The 15,207-nt window shown below is 45.8% G+C and overlaps 1 protein-coding gene across 5 annotated transcripts; it reads right to left on the bottom strand.

The window, feature by feature from the left end:
* Positions 1-290: 290 nt before the first annotated feature.
* PPCDC (phosphopantothenoylcysteine decarboxylase) lies at positions 291-14,911 on the bottom strand. Of its 5 annotated transcripts, XM_027657590.1 has the most exons (7): positions 13,976-14,139; positions 13,221-13,282; positions 12,722-12,888; positions 7,723-7,818; positions 6,169-6,297; positions 3,713-3,881; positions 291-940 (listed from the first exon to the last, which is right to left on the bottom strand). In XM_027657590.1, exons 3-7 carry the CDS (start codon positions 12,872-12,874, stop codon positions 855-857), a joined length of 633 nt encoding a protein of 210 aa, XP_027513391.1. In that variant the 5' UTR covers positions 12,875-12,888; positions 13,221-13,282; positions 13,976-14,139; the 3' UTR covers positions 291-854. The 5 variants fall into 5 exon arrangements, with proteins under 5 accessions (XP_027513391.1, XP_027513393.1, XP_027513395.1 ...); XM_027657592.1 differs by lacking the exons at positions 13,221-13,282; positions 13,976-14,139 and adding an exon at positions 14,167-14,245; XM_027657594.1 differs by lacking the exon at positions 7,723-7,818 and having other exon boundaries at positions 13,976-14,147.
* Positions 14,912-15,207: the final 296 nt, after the last annotated feature.

The raw sequence follows: 15,207 nt of genomic DNA, 5'->3' as shown, positions 1-15,207 counted from the left end.
AGTTAACTTTCAAACTGAAAAGGATCATCATACGTGAAGTTTCACTTCATTCCTGCACCCTGGCTTTCTATGAGGGCCCGGCCTGGTAACTTCCTAACTGGAGAACCCGGATGGGCAGGTGGAATTTTGGAACAGCCAACAGTTACAAAAGGGCAAAGGCTAATTTCGGGGTTAGAGAGCTTCTTTCAGTCAAATTTTCTCCATATCTGATAAAAAAACAAGCAGACACAACGACTTAGCACAGATATTAGGTTTGAACACCTTCCAGAGCAGCTACAAGAGGCAATTCATCAGAGGCAGGATTAAAAGCTCTTTTTTATTAAGTTCCCAGACGGGAAATGCTTTTTGGACAGTGACTCCTGCTGGGAACATGCAGCCAGCACAGCTACACGCCGAGCTTTGGAGAGCAGGGATGGTCCAAAACACACATGCTGGAAGGAGCTGGCGTTATCCCCATCACCAGAGTTTGCACAGCATTCTCCTCTCTAGAAGTCCTTGGGGAAACTCCTTTTCAGCTCCTTGGACTGGAGCTGAAAAACCTTCTGCAGCCTCCTGGGAACAGAGCACGCTGTGAAGTACAGGGCGCTGAGCAGCCTCAGGAATGTTTAGTCCCTGTCTGCAAGATACTACAGAGTTTTTCACCCTAAGGCAGCACATTCTTGGCTTTGGTTTTCAAAAGTCTGCAGTGATGTACCAACTGTTTGGCACCAGCTGCAAGACAACGGTTGGCTCCTTCTGTTGAAGAGCAGCTATAGGTATGCATACCACGGGCACCCACAGGCAGCTTGGCTTCCTGCTGGGTTTATCTCCAAACCATCAGAAAGGCACAAAAACACCATCTACATGCCAAAACATCAGCTCTGCCTTGGCACATCCAGTTCTTCAAGGATCCTTTTAACTCTCTCCAGGATGGTCCACACTTCTGCCATGGCACCTCGGCCTGCAGGGTAAGAGCAAAACCACATTGTGAAATCCAGGGTGGGGGCAGGTGTGCAAAACTGTCCCAAAAAAGTGTGTGTGGGCCAAAATTCCCTATTTCACCTCCTTTCTCCAGCATAAACACTGTGTGATTTCAGTATGTTTTTAAAATGATCTTTGCTTATACAAAAGACTTGCTGTTCCCATGACTCTGCAGTGAGACCCACAGTACAGAAAGCAGTCCTAGATTCCCACCAGCCTGAATCTTGGGAGTAACTCTTGGAGAAGGCTAAAGTGCTGGACAGAACAAAAAGGAAAGCTTTTCCTTTCAGACTAGTTAGTTGCCAGATGAACATCTAATCTACCCTGTGCTGCTGCTTCCCTCTGAAATACTTTTTCAACTCAGGTTCAGAATTTTAAGCCCAGAGATGATTAAATCATCTTGTCCAACCTCATGTGCTGAACTCAGCAGTGGGAACTCAGGCCATTCACTTCTGTTATTTGCTTGAAGCTGAGGAAAGATGCTTTTCCCATAGGCATTTGTCTCCTCTGGAAGACTGAAAAGGAGTCTCTACTGAGTTTTTGTCCTGCTGGCTAATGGCTCTCATAATTTAAAATACATGTCTTATTGATCAGCAGAAATTAGTTTTAGGGAGGTTTTGTTTTCCTCTTTTTCAGACCTGTAAATCCCAGAAGGTCTGGAGCATCCTGTGGATGAGCTGCAGGCAGATTTGGGCCCTTCTGCTCTCCTAACCTTGAGGAGAGAAGCTGCACCTGACAGGTGCTTCTGAACAAGATCCCTGACTGTCTCTGCACAGTCAGATTGGCAGAGCTACACCCTTCCAGAACACTTCCAAGGCCTGCCTTCTTCCTCCACCACCCACTTCTCCAACATCTCTGGCAATTCACATCTGGATTTCTAGGTTTAGCAAAGCAAAATCTTGCTAAGCAGCCCATCTTACAGCACAGCTTATGCCTACAGGTAGAAATCTTCCAGTGTGCCTGGCTTGAGAAATCCAGCCAAGGATGATGATGATACTGTCAGTATGGAAACTATCCAGACAAGGAACTCAATTTAATTTAGTTTAACTCTCTCTGACCTGAACTTTCTGTCTAAAACCACCTATTTACTAAGGGAGAAAAATTAATCAGGTAAAGCTTGTAATGCAGAAACTTGGTGACAGTGAGGATCTGGGCACATTTCAGGTGAGACCAACCACATGGGTTGAGGAAGAGAAACCTCTTTTAGAGCAAAACAAACCACAATGTCAACAGACAAAACTGGTGCAAACTGAATCTCTCCTGCACCAGATGTGTGAGTGTTGCTATATGCTTTTTGGGTGGAACCCAGGCAAACCCCTGTGTGGATGGAACCCACAAAACCAAAATGAGAGTGGAAGAGGCCTGAAAAAAGAGGGGAAGAGGTGAAAAAGTCAGTGGTGGAGTACTGGGTATTCAGAGAGATGGAATCCATTACTGCTCTGCCATAATTTTCTTATAAACTTCCAGGAAAATCCTGGTGTTGCCAACAGGAAGATCTTGTTGTGAATTGACTCACAAACACAAGTGGAGTTGAGTCAGAGGTGGCTGCTCCTAGCACAGCTGTCAGTGCCATCCCTCTCCTCCAAGCTCCTTCAGGAGTTTGCTCTCACAGCAGAGGCAGCTGAGCTGGATATGAAGAAATTTGATGTAATCACGTCTAAAATCCCAGTGGAAGGATAATCATCCAGGATATTTCAACTGATGTCTGAGTTACTTGACTACACTTACTTAATTGTAAATATTTCCTAGTCTTCAGATCAAAAAATACAATCTCTAGAGGCACTGCAGCTACCTAAGGATTCAAAAATTAAGCCAGCCTTAGAATTTGACCCTGAAGGACACTATAACATCCTGGCTTAGGTACAGACTGTTTATTGAACTGAAAGGGTGGTTGAAATCCTGCTGGAGTTGGGGTTTTTACACAAAATTAGGAGCATTCTACTGTGCAGTTAATAGCATGTTTGCTATTTTGCTATTATGGCTGGAATTGGGGGACATTTTACAGACAATTTGTCAAATAAAATTTTAATAAAAACCCAAATCCATTCATCCAAATGGTTTGTATCAAAACCACTCCCAAAAGTCAAAATACCTCCATTTAAAGCAGCTCCTAAAATGCAAATGAGACCATTTTAGTACTATTTCTTAGCATGGCAAGCTAAATCTATTGAATCTGACCATGACAACTTCCCCCACCCCCTCTTTCACTTCATAGATAAATCTGATATCAAAACCCCAAATCAAAACTCCACTGGGAAGCTGAAAAGTAACCCAGGCAACAACAACAACAACACAAAAGTTAAATGTGTGTCCAGCTACACCCTCAGCCACATCTTCAAAGGGCTCTTCTCACTGTCTGCTCTCAGGGACAAGATTTTATCCTGATGGCAGAGCTGATGAACTGAGGCACGAGGAAAACAGCCCCCAGTCACAGCAGAGGGCAAAGTCAGGACACCCAAATCTCAGGCTGATAACATTCATGGCAGAGCTTCCCTTCTCTTTGATCTCCTCTCTTCTTGAACGAGCATTTCTGTTCAATATCAGGCCCATCTGAAAGCCTGGCTTGGATGGTCCCTTAGGACTACTTAAAAATTAATAAAGAGGAATAATACAGGGGAAAGCTTCATCTTGTTTGTACAAACCCTGGCAGTTCAACAGCCCAGAGGCCACGCAACAAAAGGACACACACCCCTTCGGGATGAGAGCAGCACTGGGGCAGGGAAAGGGTCAGAAGCCACGGAAAAGGACTGACCTTCATCTCCACACACGAGTTTCTTTACTACACAGGGGATTTCCGTGTAGCCAAAGCCTTTCAGCTGCTCCACCTGCCGAGCTGTGATGGGATGCTCCCACATGGCCGTGTTCATGGCTGGGCAGAAGAGCAGAGGTTTGCTCAGATCCCACGCGCGGATGACACAAGTCTACAAGAGAAGCCAAGAAGTGGGGTGGATTTCCTCATTCCTTCCCATCCCTTCGCTGCACAGAATTGCCTTCCCAGCCTGGAGGTCATTTTGAGGTCAAAAGCCTCTATCTGTCAGTGCAGGTGGACTAACTCACAAGGCTGAGACTAATTTGTATCACATTCCAGCAAAGCTCACGTCTGACAGGCAGGAAAGATGAGGGAGGCTACAAAGAGGATGGATCCCATCCCACTATGGCCCAGGGCCAAGTGAGCAGCCCAGCCTGGAGCAAACCAAGCAGGAACAGGATGTGCACAGACTGCCAGCCCTTGTGGGAGACAGAGAAGTTGAGGGGTGACCACAATTCTTATCAGCTACAGTGAAACCCCTGGGCAACACTTCAGGTAAGCCAGCTGTAAAGATAAACACTGAAAGTTGGCAAGTGAGTCTTTTTGAACTTATATGCCAGCTGGTTCCATGATTTCTCATAGAGAACCACTGCTGTGCCCGGGATACAAGCAGAGGATGACACAAACACATCTGGGCTGCTGCAGCAGACACTGGCAGATTACAAACTATCTGGCAGCAGCACTCCCAGATAACCCAGTATCACCTCATCTCCTTAAAAGATAAATGCTGCTTGTTCTTAATGCAATGCCCATCAGTTTCCCCAGGCCTTTAAGTCACGCAAATGAGCCTCCCAGTGAGCAGCAGGTCCCTGGTGCAGGGCTCTCCTTGGATCAGGGTCCTTATAGGAACCATGCCCATCCTTTTTATATCCTGTGACTTGAACCATTCCCACCACAAGGACATCTGCTGAAATGTTTTCTAACTGCCAGCCAGCACCTCCAGAGCTTGCTTTCCTTTCCTGGAGCTACCTCTTCCTTTCATCAGGCTCCCTGAAAAGACTGGCAGGAGTCTGTGAAGCCATGAATCCCTGATATCTTTCATGAGCTCTTCCCTCTGCTAAACCATCAGATCCATAGTACTGAAGGGATCCAGAAGGACAAGACATTGCTTGTCCCTCCCACAGCTCTTTCTGACTTCTCTCAGAACCCCAGTAATCTAATCCTGGTGGATTTTGTTCATTTATATGCATTTCTTACCCAAAAGGCTGTTGGTCATGCAGATCTGCTGCTTCCTGAGAGATCTTTTGTGTGGTTAATGCCTGGCCACAAAACAGTCAGCCCCACTGAAGGTTCTCAGCACCCAACAGAGAAGCACACTCTCTTTTAATACACTTTCTGATTTGCCTGAAGAGCCTAAAGAGCACTTTCAACACCAAAAAACCCAAGCCCGAACAAGTAAAATACTCTGTAGCTGAGACTGGAAGTTAAGTAAACATGAGCATGTTTGAATGCCTGTGCTATGTTAGGTGAGGAGGTGATGAGGTAGCAGGAAGTAAAGAGTTTTATCTAATCTCACAGGTGTCTTTCCAGATTACATCAAAAAAACGCAGAGAGGAACTCAAAGTGACTCTGTGTGTGTGTGTGTGTATGTGTTTCTGTTTATGAATGAGAGAGAGAGTGTGGAGGTAGAAATAAATACCATCCCCAGAAAAAGCAGGAAAAGAACAAAGTGGGGACTGGGAAATAACAGAAGAGACTGAGGAGTGGGAAGGGATGTAGGTCAGGGAAGGAAAGATCCACTGTTTGAGAAAGGACAGGGGAATCATCCTGAGGAAGAGAGAGACAAGCAGATGGAGGCAGAACACGCAAATCTTGCTGTTCATTGATTCTGCAGAAGCACAATTTTCCATGAAGGAAAGGTCAGGCAGTCCTGAGAGGTGAGAGTGTTGCCCGTAACAAAGACACAAACCAACCGAGTGCCGGTTTATGCGGCGCTTTATTCGGGCCCTGGAACCTGAGGACTAGCGTCCCAAGTCAGGATTCCCAAGACCCTCATTTTTCGTACATCTTTTATACTCTCACACAAACATGTCTACGTGCAATTTCTACATGAAAGCAGTTACACTTAGTTACACACAAACTCATATTTCATACTGATAACAATTGGTAATCATCTACTCTAATCATAAATCTGCTTAAGTTGTCTTACCCCTAGAAACTGTTGAACAGACCCTTACCACATCCAAGGTAACAAATCATTATATACATGCTTGGCTAAATCCTTTGATTATTGTTTCCATTTCTTCAGCACATTCCATGCTCACAAGCAAGGTTGCTAACTTACTACTTTGGAGTGTTGCTTTCTAGGCCTACTCTCTTACTAAGCCTTAGCCATTCTACTACTAAATTTAAATTGCTCTGTAACAAGAGGAGTGGCAGGCAGAGCCCCAGTTACTCACCAGCAGGTTGTCACAGATGCCATTGGCAACCTTTGCCAGCGTGTTGGCATCCAGAGGTGCCACCAGCATCAGGTCAGCCCAGCGCCGGAGCTCGATGTGCAGGACGGGGTCCGACCGACCCTTCCACAGCTGCGGAGGAGACAGGATGGAGATCACCAAACCCTCACAGGGAACGCTGGGAACAACGGGCACCTCACCAATCCCACCTCACAAAACACACTCCTGTGTTTAGGGAGCACAGTTAAGGGATGGCAGTGATGTGGGGAGGTCCTTTCCCCACAAAGACAATTCATACCTCTGACAACCACAGATTTCAACTCACAGGAAAGAGCCTTTCCCATCCACAGCATCCCTCAGCTTTGGAATTGTTCCTAAGAGTTCCCTTAACACATATCACACCTGTGCAGGGAAAAGAGCTCCATCCTACCAGCCAGCTGAAGCCAGGTAGGACCAAAACAGGGGCACATTTCCTAGGAAACCCATGTGATTTATAAGCTTCACACTGAAGTGAAGCTTTCCACTGGCTTTTAATGAGGTACAGACCCCTAATTGTACAAATCACTTTTAATTAGGCCCTGGCACAGGTTGCCCAGAGAAGCTGTGGCTGCCCCATCTCTGGAAGTGTCCAAGGACATGCTGGATGGGGCTTGGAGCAACTTGGACTAATGGAGGGTGTCCTGGCCCATGGCAGGAAGCTGGTACTAGATGAGTTTTGAGGTCCTTTCCATCCCAAATCATTCTGTGATTCTGTGATTGTTTCCCATTGTAAGCATTCCATGCCTGCTTTCCAGTGTGCCAGCAGACCTCAAAGCCTGACCTGCTCATCTTCTATTACTCCACTGAGGATTCTTCAGAAATAACTGCCTGGAGCTGTAGCACCCTGGGATCCAGTAGATCTCTACAAATCTCTAGACCAGCCAGAAAGTTTCCTGGCCACTGCCATTGGCATGTCTCTCTCCTCTTAAAAGTGATACTCATGTGTGAGTGCATTGGCAGGAGTAAAGAGTAGAGCACCTTGTACTAGGATCACTACTGCAAAGTAGGGATAGAATGTATGGGGAAAAAAAAGTCTTCATGCTTACACAACGAACCTCTCCATACTCAAGGACTCTCCAAGTGTGTCAGCAAAACTGTAGTCAGGAGAAAGAGCCATTTTACAGGGTGTAGAGATGTTCACAGCCCTGACAGCTGAGCTAAGGGGAAGAAGCTGCTGCCTTCGTGACAAGTATGACTCACGACAAGCACCAAAACACGCTCACCACAGCTCTGCAGTGGCTTTCTTGACATTTCCTGACACTCCTCTCAGAGCAGCTGATTCCAGGGTGGAGAGAGAGCACTGCCTGCTGCAGGTCTGCTGAGGTGGGACAAAATCCTCCAGTACATCAGGGCAGCCTCTTTCTTCTTCCTCATTTACATCACGTTCTTCAAAAGCCATATTCCAAACATACATTACTAGACTAAGGAGTGGGTCCTAGCCCAGGATTAAACAAGAACTAAGTGTGGTTTCTTGCAAAGAAACTTAGATGAGTGCTTCTATTTGCAAGAACAACTCACCTGCCATTCATCTTCATCGCCATAGAGGGTGACAGGAATCTCCTGAGCATCGTAGAAGTGCTTTGCTCTCTCAGTAGTGACCACCTTCACCTCGAGCTAAGCAGAAAGAACAAGACCAATGGTCAAACTTGAGGACAATTTTGAAAGCTGTGTGGATTCTCAGAGGACCTTGCTTATTCAAAGCTGAAAGGCCAAGCCACAGATATCCACAGGAGCCAGAGACTCATTTCATGCCAACCTAAAATGGACCCGTTCCCACCTGCCAAACACATTCACAGCAAGGACAGCAGAGCGGGCAGTGCAGGTGACAATGAGGTGCAGTTCTGCACAGAACTTCAAAGGGAAGAAGCAGCAAATCAAAGCCCTGTGAAACTGAAAGATGCCCTTTAATCCCCAGACGTGCCTGCCAAAGGGAGGAAGGGAGCATCTCGCCTCAGTGGATTCCCTGAACCACAACTGACAAGGTGGCATGCCAACACGGCACTGCCAGGACTGCTCTTCCCACACTGGGAGCCAAGAGGAAGCTCTGTGCCAAGAGAAAGCTGAGTGATCAACATAGGTGCTGAGAGACACGGAGGTGTGCTGGGGCTCAGCACCCACCTCTGCTGCCCAAGGTTTCCCAGAAAAGAGCAGCTTTGGAACAAAGTACGGTTTCCTGGTTGAATGGATCATGTCCTGCACCTCTCTCTGCCTCCTTCTGCTCCACCCTCTCTTGCTCCATGACCTCCTGACCCCAAAAGTGGGGAAGAAGCTAGAGACTGTGGGATGCTACATTTTAAAACAGTGTTAATCAGACTTGCTGATCTTACCAGAAGCAAGTGGGAGCTGTGTCTTCCAGCTATCCTTCCTATCAAAGCAAGGTGGTGGGAAGAGGAAAGCCTCTGTGTAGGTATGTTCATAGCACAGCATTTTTGTGCAGTAAACCAGTGCCTTCCACAAAGAGAGACTGGGTGAAAGGATATGAAGGTTCTCTCTGAAATCTCAGATAAACCTGCAAAGCCAGGGGAACCTTCAGTTTTTGTTATATACTGGGAAAACCCTATCCCATCCCTCAGATCTGAAACACATGCTTATGAGGTGCTAAGGTGAACCTCTCATTTCCTGCAGAAAACAGGTGGAAAAGGGTTTTTTCCCCCTGGTTTCTACCTGTCCTGTGACCTGTAGCACTGATAAATGCTGCCAACAGCTCCTGCCACAAGCAGTGAACTGTAGGTGCCCTGCACACACCAGGACCAGCCCCAAATCAGAGGCAGTGTCCGAGTGGCTCTACATGCCCTGATCCCCCACGCAACTGGACTTCCATCTGCAATTCCTTCCAAGGATATTCCTTAAACCAGTCAACAGACAGGCCAGCACAAGGAAAGAATACTCTGAAAACTGGTAATGTGGAAGATGCACCTCAGGCCACTGATTACAGTGAAAAATATCCCTTTTCCATGGTATTATCCACTTCCAGCTACTGCCTGCTCCTTCCAGCAGCTCACAGAACCCAGTGTGTGGTGTGAGATGGGGAGAAATCAAACTCACCAGCAGCTTCTGCCTCTTGGAAAATTGTGGCTTGAGGTAGAAAACTGATTAAGCACTCGGTGTGTGCACCCTTGCTGAAACCAGCTGCTGGAAACCTCCAACAGGAGTGGCTGACGTGACAAACCACATTAACCCAGCTCCCAACACCGTTTATTCTACTGGGAATGGGGCAGTGTTGATTCCCTGCAGGCTATATCAGCAGAATAACAGCTGGGAGCAAAGCAAAATCCCAGCCTTAGCATATTGTGGTCTTTGGTAATTTCCCCCATTTCCTGAAGGGAAAGTCAAGGGAAAATACAGCTGCACATGACACCAGTTTTTGGTATTACGTATTTGCTTCTTTGCCTCTTCTAAATGTCTGTTCTTTTCCGAGTGACCCTGATTTGGAATCACAGCTGTTTGTACTGGTTTTGAGCGTGAAGATCATATTCACAGCCATGAACTAACTGTATTATTTCCATGCTAACCTCACCCCACAGGAAGCTGCCCCGAGCCAAGCAGCAGCACCCACAAAGGCGCTAACGCCGCTCTCTGCAGCACCACGGGCTCGGGTGAGGTGTTAACCTCAGGCTGCAAGAGAATATTTACTCGGGGATTTTAAAGAGCACTGTGAAGTCTGAAGGGGCATCTCTCCTCTCTGAAATGGTACCATTAAAAAAAAATAAATTATCTCTTCCAAGCATAAGCCCAGGATTAGAGAATAGCTCTGGCTTTTGAGCACTGCATCCAACCCACTGCAAGCCAGAACATACCAGAGGGATGCTCAAGGACTCTGAGTGCTGGTGACTCTGCCACTCCACCAAGAAAACTGCTCTATGAGTTAAATATTCTCCCTAATGAAGGTTTTCTGCTGGGGTGGGTTCCTGGTTCCCTTGTTCTCAGCAAGTCCTTCAAGTCCCTCCAGCTATGCTGCAAAGAGATCAGTGTTCTCAAGATCACTTTAGCCTACATAGTTCGGGTTTTTTTTTTCCTATTTACCTGGCACACCCTCTGTTTGCCCATGGATATCTTAATAAAGGCAGTCTAGCCACACTCAAATTCCCTCAGTGGAGACAGCTTAGATTAGTTAGAGGTCTTTGGCTTAGACCACTTAAGCCAAATCTCCAAAATAAAACTTTACTGCAAAATTGCTCTCCTGTGTTCAAGGCAACAAACACTGCTGGTCTCTGTTAGAGGATTCTCCTGGCACAGCCCTTTCTGCTCAGGTTAAGGGGGCGTGTGACTATTTTTTAATAACTTTCTCAGTTTTGACAGCAAAATCTTCACAGACAGCCTGACCACAAGCAAATGAGCAGCTCCCCTGTTAAATGGCACTTACAAGCTAATGTAGAGGCTGCCTGGCACGTGCACAATGAAGTGACACAGTGTGATTTAAGCCTAAAGTGCAGCTGACATCCTGTAGCTTCAAGAACAAAACATCTCACCCACAGAAAGGTTTGTCCTTTTGCCTTTCTTTATCACAGGATCACAGAATGGTTTGGTTTGGAAGTGACCTTGAAGGTGATCCAGTTCCATCCCCCAGGTTGCTCCAAGCCCTGTCCAACTTGGCCTTGGACACTTCCAGGGATGGGGCATCCACAGCTTCTCTGGATAACCTGTGCCAAGGCCTCACCTCCCTCACAGGGAAGAATTTGTTCCTAATATCTAATCTAGTTAGCATAAACTCTTTCAGCTTAAAGCCACTCCTCCTTGTTCTGTTCCTCCAGGCCCTTGTCCAAAGTTCCTCTCCACCTCTCTTGGAGCTCCTTTAGGGACTGGAAGGGGCTCCAAGGTCTCCCAAAAGCCTGTTACTAACCAATATCCCGCCAATATGATTTTTGTCATGGTGTGCCTGCCACTGAAAAACTCTATGAATGAGGTGTGTGAGATGATGAGACCCTGTGCTGTCTCTCCACCACACCAGGTGCAAGGACAATAATCAGCACCCAATCGAAATTTCCCAGATCTCCAAAGAGGTTAAACAAAAAGGCAGTGCACTGCAGTCACCCTCAAGAAGACGTTAAAGTTTAATGAGCAGCAAGATCACCCTGACAAGTCATTCACCACAGATCGTTTCAGCCAAAACATCAATTTAAACTAACTACTCCAGTTTCAAGCCTCTGACCACACCTCCTTTGGTACAAAGGCCTTCCTTTGGCTCCTGCCCTACCTCAACAAGAAACTGATGCAACAGCCTTGTGTAGGACCCAACAAACTCAATGGAAAAGTTACACTGACTGAGCAGGCCTTGAAATCACAGCAGAAATTAGTAACTAAATAATTTTTACTAATAAATTTAGTGTTAGAAACCCCTGGACGTTTCACTTTTGCTATTTATGCAACTAAAACCTAAAACCAGTGGCCACAAAGTCTGCACCAGATGTCACAGTCCTCTGGGTCTGCACAGGGAGTTTGGGTCCAGCTGCCTGCAGCTTTTAATTATGAATCAAACACTCAGAGAGAAGGAGGGGTTTGACTCACATTCCTACGGTGGATCATTCGCATTCTGCCTGTTACCCTCACAAAACGATGTTCCAAGCACCAGGAAAAAAAGGAAAAGAGACGACAGTCAAGGTAATCCAAGAGAGAGAGGATTAGAAGATGCATATCTCTGGCTCTGTGCTGATCACTCCCTTTCTTGGTACAGCTTTTCTTTGTCCTTCTTACTTCAGGGGCGGACCTTTGACTTCACTAATCACTCTGGATCAAGCAATAAATTAACAGACTTCTCTCTGCAACCCATGCCTCCCCTCCAGTACCCTTTCCAGCTTGGATACCAACACAAACCAGATAAATCAGCACCTCTCTGCCTCTACTCAATGCATTCACAAGATAAAGCCTCCCCAAACATTCTAAAGGATATTCAGGAAGCAATCTAACCAGTGCTCCCTCTTGCTCCTGCCAGTTTTTCATTTTGCTGCTCCAAAATATCTGCTCCCTTTCTTAAAAGTTTCCTCTAACTTTATTCCACAGCAGAAAAAAGCATGTCTCTCTCCCTGATCAGTTACCAGTGGCCTCTGCTGGGCATTTCTGTTACTCCAGATAATTAAGAGTAAAAAAAAAAAAGTGCATAGACTCATATAGCAGTGTGTATTTTCTATTTCTGGTTTCACAAGGTCTGGTTCCCCCTCTCTTGGTCAGACAGCAGCGTTTATATTTCAAAAATCCATATCCCACAGATGGAAAACTGCAATATCCTGGAGATTTCAAGTTCTAGATGCATCACCTCTGTCTGCAGCCACATCTGGCAATTTGACTGACAAGGGCAAATTCCAGAAAAAAAAAAACACCCAAAGCCAAGACCTATTCAAGTGTTAATTGACAGGGAAAAAAAAATAAAATCAATTCTTAAAAGTTAGAGGAATTCTCCTCCAAAAAATTGTTAAACTGAAGGGCTCCAAGGAGGAACTTCTCACTTCAGCAGGAGCCATGTGATCTCTCCTCAAAAACAGGGTAACTCCAACTTTACAAAGCTCCACCAACTTTTACTTACCCCAGGGATTTTCAGCAATTCCACGACGAGCAGGGGCAGCTTCAGAGCAGCCACACTTCCAGTCACCCCCACCAAGACACGGAATTTTTTCTGTGGCACGGGTGAGTTTTTTCCTGCAGGAATCCCTGGTTCCAGTGGGGAGACGGGCTCCATGCTCCAATCAAACTCTGCAAGCACAGGAGAACAAAGACACCGGACTAACAGCGCCTCCAAGCACAGCAGGGCTCCAACCCCAACATGTTCCAGAGGACACAGATCCAAACCTGGACTCTGCAGGACTCAGAGTAGTTCAAAACAGAGTCTAATCCACAAAGCTTTCAAGCACCAGCAAACCTTTAAACCCAGCTTAATGTTTAATTACAAATTCTCTCAGATGCTGTAAACACACCCCTAAAACCTGTACTAGGAGGCCACAAAAGTGCTCTGCTAACCCCAGCCCTAAAAACAAAGAAAATATGCTCTCACACATTGAACATGGTCCAGAATTTAGGATAAATACCTTTCACATCAAGTGCTGCAAAGACATACAACCCCTAGCTGAGTTGCTTTCTCCTTGTATTCCTGGCGGATAAAAAAATTCAGGGAGATGTCTTAATATTTAAAAATTTGAGGTCTCAAGGAAAGCACCTTTCAAAACACGTTATAAATTATAAAAATTATGAAACAATTATAAAACCGTTAAAATAACTACAAAATACTAGAAATTATAAAATAATAAAATACTGTTAAAATAACAATTGCAAAATAATGGGAAAAAGGTAGAAATGATAAAAATTAGAATGAAAGCTGTATATTATAATAGAGACAGTATTATTATATGCAATACATAATATATAATATTATATCTTTATACATAATTATATGTTATTATATAATATATATTAATATATATTGCAATAATATATAATTAATCAATTACAATATAATATACAATAAAATACATATTATTATAAATATAAAACATATAGTATATAGTATATAATATATAATATACAATAATATATAATAAATTGGTTTTATATATCATATATGAAATATACATAATATAATATAATAAAAATATAATATAAATAATATTGTAATATATTAGATATATTATCATATCAAATATATAATATAATAATAATATATAATAATAAAATGATTACATATAATAATAAAATGATAATATATAATAATAAAATAATAATATATAATTTGCACAACACATATATAATAATGATATTAAAGTTCTGGGTTGCGCTTTTCTCTTACCTAAATACAGCTCTGGGGAAACAGCCACTAGAAAACAAGCAATTTACAGGCCTTAGGCGTTATTTGAACAGATTTTTTAATGCTGTAGTGATGCTCGGAATAGCTCCAAAATGCTGCAAAAAGGCATGCACAGAGCAGCGCCGAGAAACCCCCTGCGGGTTTCCAGAACATAACAAACAGCGTTTCTATCCCGGCGAAGGCAGGACGGGCAGAACGACGGGAGGGCGACAACCCCCGATCTCCGTCCGCAGGGGCCGCGACCGGCGGCGGCGGCGGCAGCGCGGCCTGAGGGCGGCCCGGCCCGCGCGGGGGCCGCCGGGAAATGGCGCCGATCGGCGGCGGGCGGAGCGGGTGTCATGGCGGCCTCCCGACCGCCCCTCACGCTCCCCGTCCTGCTCCCACGGCCCCCCCACAACCCCCGCAGCCCCAGGTTCGGCGGCTCCGCTGCCCCCCCGGGACGGCTTTGTGCCCCTCGGTGCCGCAGTTGCGCCCACGCCAGGGATCTCGCCCAGGGCAGGCACATGGGGTGGCTTCAGACTGCTGAGGAAGTTGTTTAAGGGGGATTCTGGCTCGCGGCAGGGTTTGGGCAATAACAGAGGGCAGCAAAACTCGCTGCTGGAGGGGGCATAAAAGGCGTGTTGAGGAGAGGAGAGGGTCTGAGGTCCCCTCAGGTGGCAGCTCCAGGTGATATCTAAGCCCATGGAAGTGCTACAGACCAGGAGGGAAACCTTTCCTACAAGGATTGAAGGCAGCCACACAGAGCTGGCAGGGGAAGGTGGGTTAAAGAATCACATATTGCCCGAGGTGCAGACAGGACAGGGGAGAATGCCTTCAAAATGAGAGTAGGTTTAGATGGGATACTGGGAAGAAATTCTTCCCTGTGAGGGTGGTGAGGCCCTGGCACAGGTTGGCCAGAGAAGCTGTGGCTGCCCCATTCCTGGAAGTGTCCAAGGCCAGGTTGGACGGGGCTTGGAGCAAACTGGACTAGTGGAAGGTGTCCCTGCTGGATATCTTTGAAGTCCCTTCCAACCCAAGGCATTCCACGATTATGCGAGCACAACAGATCTGGGCCACAACCCTTTCCAGATAACTGCTGCTTTTAAGCTGTATTTGGACATTCCTCTAATATCAGCTACGAGCAAGCAGCATGAAAGGCAAGAGGCAAAGAGCTCTGTTTTGCTGACTGCAGGACACGGGAAGCAACAGGGAGACATCAGGAAACCCCCAGATGT

This window comes from Corapipo altera, unplaced genomic scaffold (assembly GCF_003945725.1).
Source record: "Corapipo altera isolate COAL_440 unplaced genomic scaffold, ASM394572v1 308, whole genome shotgun sequence".
Lineage (NCBI taxonomy): Eukaryota > Metazoa > Chordata > Aves > Passeriformes > Pipridae > Corapipo > Corapipo altera.
This window is presented reverse-complemented; position numbering and strand designations above follow the sequence as displayed.